A 4683-nucleotide genomic window follows, 5' to 3' on the forward strand; every position below is an offset into this window, starting at 1 on the left:
ATATACGCGAAATGAAACGCTGTTAAGCTCGCGACAGAGGAGGTGGTGACCGTGACCTGGGAGCGCGCCCCCCAGGCGAGCCCATTGGCTGCTGCCCCCTCCCCTCTCACCCCCACACACGTGCGAATGTAGGGCCATAATCAAATTTGCCAGGCATCTGGCGACGCGTTCGGGAAAAGGAGTGGCGAGGTTCGGGGAGGAGAGGGAGGAGGAGGAGGGAGGACTTAGTGGGGGAGAACGAAGCGAAGGTGGCAGCGTGGGGAGAAAAATCTTTAGCTACTCACGGCATTTGCGAGAAAAAAAAATATTCACAATTATTAAAGGATTGATTTTTTTGATTTTCTTTGAAAGGGTAGACGCGACGATCAGGACCCGTCAAACTACCCGGCTCGCTCCCTTCCCTTCACACACGGTGACGACGGCTTCGGGAGGGGGAAAAACATTACGGAAAAATAAGAATCGTGCGGAAGAGCGGTTGAAAACTCTGAAAATAGACAAGATTCATTTGTCATTGCTGTCCGCACGGGTGGGGGAGGGGGGGGGGGCAGGATGACGACCAGGGGCGCGGGGAGGGGAGGGGTACTCGCTCTCGCGCTCGCTAAAAGTGCTCAGTATTTTAAAAAAATAAATTCAAACGGCAGGTAAGCTATTTTTACAATATCTCATCTTGCGATATTAGTGCACTATTAGTGCACTATTAGTGCACATGCCATTATTTGCGCGGTGGGTATACAAGTCAGACAACATCGTCTCCACCGCGAGGTTCAGGTCGACCCGGCCCGCTGCCGGCTTGCCGCCCGCTGCCGATATTTTCATATACTGTAGATTGCTTTTCCTGCGGATGAACAACTACAGCGGCTCGGCCCGCTAAAGGTGAGCGCCATAGCATTGAGTGGCGAAGTGCTCCGCGCGGCGAGGCGTCGCGCCGCACATTCCGGGCGCACGGTTGTAATTGGAATTCGCGCCTAAGCGCGCCCTTTGTTCAGAGCGGGGCGGGGCGGGGCGCTAGTTGGAGAGACACACGCTGCGCCCCGCGGCATTGTTCGCGAGGGGCCTATACATATATGGAGATTTTGGCAGTGCAGGCCGCGGCGCAGGCGAACGGATTATACATCACCTTGGCGACGCAGATGGGCGGGGTGGGGCGGGGCGGGGCGGGGCGCGGTGTCTCGCAGCAATGCGTGCCGTGACGCGCGTCACTCATTGCGAAACAGCGTCGTTATGCTCGACTGCTAATAAAGCATTCCGGTAAAGCTAAAATGCAGAAGGATGCCAGGAAGAAGAAAACATAGTGATTTCCGTTTTCTTCTTCCTGGCATCCTTCTGGGACTTCCGCTTTCTTGTTCCCTGCATTCTTCTGCATTTCAGCTTCACCGGAGTGATTTATTACGCCTGGGGATTTTGAATCAAGGACGCATTATGTGGAATTCTTTTTCTTTAAAATGAAACGTTTCCGTTGCCTGTTTTGTTGAGAAACTGGCAGGAAGATATCCACACACGACGCCGAACAAAACGGCAGTCCGTTTATTCGCAATCTGCTTGCCCCGCTTTATTTCTTTCTCATACTTTTTCATCCTCCCCGACGCTTGTATCAACAGAGATACGGATCGCGCGTGCGGCCGCGAGGGCGGGGGAGGGGAGGGGGAGGGGGAGGGCGTCCCCACCGCACCGGTGGGCTTACAATCGCCCCCAGGCCGCTTACGGTGCGACTGTCTCTCTCCCCGCCCGCCCCACCTTTGGGGTGGACAGACACAATGGCAGCAAGGAGAGCGCTGCTCGCTCGCGCACCCCGCCCCGGTCGGATTGTGGACGCTGTGTTGTGTTTTACGCTGCGATGGACAGCTCCAGGTGGTCGAGCCGAAGAGGAAAGAGGGGGGGGGGATAGCAGCGTCAGCAGGTATTTTGTTATCCATCATAAATGGACAGGGAGAAGTCGCAAATAAGGAGCAAGATTAGTTTCTCTATGGTACGAAGTCGGTACGAAGTGACATAGCCGGAACTAGCAACCTAAAATACAGTTAGTTATCAAATCGTATCAAATATTATCATGAATTACGAGAGTTATTTCAGCAGCAGCCAGCAGCCAGAAGACCTTAAATTTAAACAATTTCAAAACGAAATTTACATTTATTATTACGTCGTATTTTGGCGATTTCGCGGTAGCATTTCCTCCTATGGTAGTTTTGCTCATGTGCGAAATGCGTCGTGCTTGTGGCCAGTGTGTGTCCGTGAGGTATATGGTCGAGGTGGGGTCGCGGAGGGGAGCGAGCGTGTTATTCTTCCGATCCGGCGGGCAGCAGCACCGCTCCCGTGAGGGGAGGGGGCACTAGTCTCCCACTGTATCGCCGCGACGTATCTTCATCCCTCTTTTATCAAGCGCTGTCCGCAGCGGCCGGCCCGCCCCGGCCCGCCCCGGCCCGCCCCGGCCCGCCCCGGCCCGCCCCGCGCTCCACGGGCACGTGTGCTCGAACCGCAATACGAACCTCAATAAAAGGATAACGTACGGTTATGTGCGGCGGCTGCCCGGCGGCCGGGCTACCCCCCACCCCCTCCAGGTAGAGGCAAACGGGGCCGCGACAGTGAAATAAACTTATTGGCGCGAGGTTCGAATATACGCGAAATGAAACGCTGTTAAGCTCGCGACAGAGGAGGTGGTGACCGTGACCTGGGAGCGCGCCCCCCAGGCGAGCCCATTGGCTGCTGCCCCCGCCGCCCCCACGGCCCCCGCGGCCCCCCGGGGTGGGGCTCCACCTGCCGCTACCTGGGGCCCCGCCCACCGCGCCCCCCTCCACCGCGCACCTGGCCGTGCCCCACTCCATTGGCCCGCGCGCTCACCTGCCGCCGGCCGCCCCCCACCGGGACTCGTCGTAAAGCGAGTTGGTGACGGTGGAATGTGTTTCACCCGTTCCTTGATGATTTCCCTCTCCGACGCTACCACCGCGAACTGGTTCAACAGTCCTGTTTTTTAGCCCACCCTAAAAGCTATCCAGCGGGCTTATTCTTGTTTTGGTTCCGATCGCCTGGCAGCGGACCCGCGACGCGCCGACGTCCAGCTGGCGGATGCGACCACCAGGACCACCCGGGAGGGAGGTGCGCAAAGCGCGTGCCCCTCCCCCCCTCCCTCGCAGCCCTCGCCTGGACCCGCCCCTGGCGGAGCGCGGCCCGCTCAAGGTCATAAACGCCGCCCTGCGAGGATGGGGGCGGGAGAGCGGCGGTGCCGAACACGACAACAGCCATCACATGCACCTCTGCTGTGCTGCTCGCAGCGCTCTCAGACAAAAGAAGGCCTTCGAAGCGCGGGCCCGACAGGCCCGACAAGCACAGACCTGCTCCGCAGCAGAGCCGCCGCTGCCGCCACAAAATTCCGGGAACTGCAGCGGCCCCGGCCGGCGGCGGCGGCCAGCGGGGGAGGGGAGGGGACCGGCGGGGAGGGGGCCCGCCGGAGGCCGGAGGACTGAGATCGCCCGTCAGGTCAGTCAGTCAGTCCGGTTCCGGTTGAGTTAGAGTCAGCCGTGTCCGAAGCCTCCGTGCGGTGTGAGCGTCGCACCTCTGCCCGCCGACCCACTTGGTCCTGGTCGTCGAGCTGACGGTGACCCCCTGCCGTGCGCGCACCCCGCACGACGACGACATCGCTCTGCCTCTGCACGCCGTCGTCGACCTCCTGTGGACGCCCGGCTTGTTGCTCTCGAGATGGCAGACCCTGTTGCTGCTGACGCCGCGGAGGAACCTCAAGCGGAGCAGGTGAGTGTTCGGACGATGACAACGACTGGTGTTGCCCCTCCCCCCGGCCTCCTACCCCGCCATCCTGGAGCGGTGTTCAGCGCCGCGGATGTGTCCACTTGAAGGGCCTAAACGCCCCCCCCCCCTCTCATCCCACGCACGGCCCAGGTCCGCCCGCCTCGAGGTCACCGCCCGACGGAGGAAAAAGTGACATTTTGATCACATACACAAAACCGTAAGCAAAACGAAATGAACCGTGTGAGAACCCTTCGCCGCAACTGACCAGTTCCGTTAACAGAGTATGAGAAATTGCTGTCCGGATGTCATATACGTGGTCCATCGCGCTGTCCTCACCGTAGCTGTTCAGTCTCCTGTGCCCGTGCCCGAGTGTGTGTGTGAGATGTGTCTGTGATGTGTGTGTGTGTGTGAGTGTGCCCCCCCCCCTTTCTCTTTCTCTGGTCCCGCCGGATGTTTGGGTGCGAGTCCCAAACACCGGGCCAGTGCGCGGATGCACCTGCAGCGCGTCCTGTCCCGCATTTATTTTTACAGTGTATGGGATTGGGTCCGTGGCGATGAAGAAACAACATAAACACCAGGCGAGAAATCATGGAGTGAAATGTGTGAAAAATTTCGTGGCGAGGGGATATTTTTCCAGGTAAATATAGACGCAGCTGTTAAAATCCGAAAACTCTGTTTTATTTGCGTTGTTTCCTAAAAACAGCAACAACAAGAAAAGTACAGTCATTGTCCCTAAATTCGGACGGTTTTTGAGGAAAAACGCCTGTGACATCTAGAATTTTTGAAATATGAAAAATCGCTGGGGATTCTAGAATCCTCACGTCGAGACGCACCTACCACTCTCCGAAAATATTTTTTCGCGCTAACGGTATAGGGGTGAGGGCTGTTTGAATCGTGTCCGTATTTAGGAACCAATGCGTCCTAAATTCGGACAGCTTTGAAAAA

The 4683-nt window shown here is 57.8% G+C and overlaps 1 protein-coding gene across 4 annotated transcripts in view; it reads left to right on the forward strand.

The window, feature by feature from the left end:
- Positions 1-3173: 3173 nt before the first annotated feature.
- The window catches only part of LOC127749041 (uncharacterized), an 18849-nt gene continuing 17339 nt past the window's right edge, over positions 3174-4683 (forward strand). Inside the window, exon 1 of one of the 4 annotated variants that reach the window (XM_052265489.1) lies at positions 3174-3741. In XM_052265489.1, the coding sequence (XP_052121449.1) occupies positions 3691-3741 (51 nt within the window). In that variant the 5' untranslated portion in view covers positions 3174-3690. The remainder of the gene's footprint in view (positions 3742-4683) is intronic. The other 3 variants (XM_052265492.1, XM_052265491.1, XM_052265490.1) reach the window with 3 other exon arrangements.

The sequence above is a fragment of the Frankliniella occidentalis genome, unplaced genomic scaffold, assembly GCF_000697945.3.
Source record: "Frankliniella occidentalis isolate FOCC.00 unplaced genomic scaffold, Focc_3.1 Scaffold27, whole genome shotgun sequence".
In the NCBI taxonomy this organism is placed as follows: domain Eukaryota; kingdom Metazoa; phylum Arthropoda; class Insecta; order Thysanoptera; family Thripidae; genus Frankliniella; species Frankliniella occidentalis.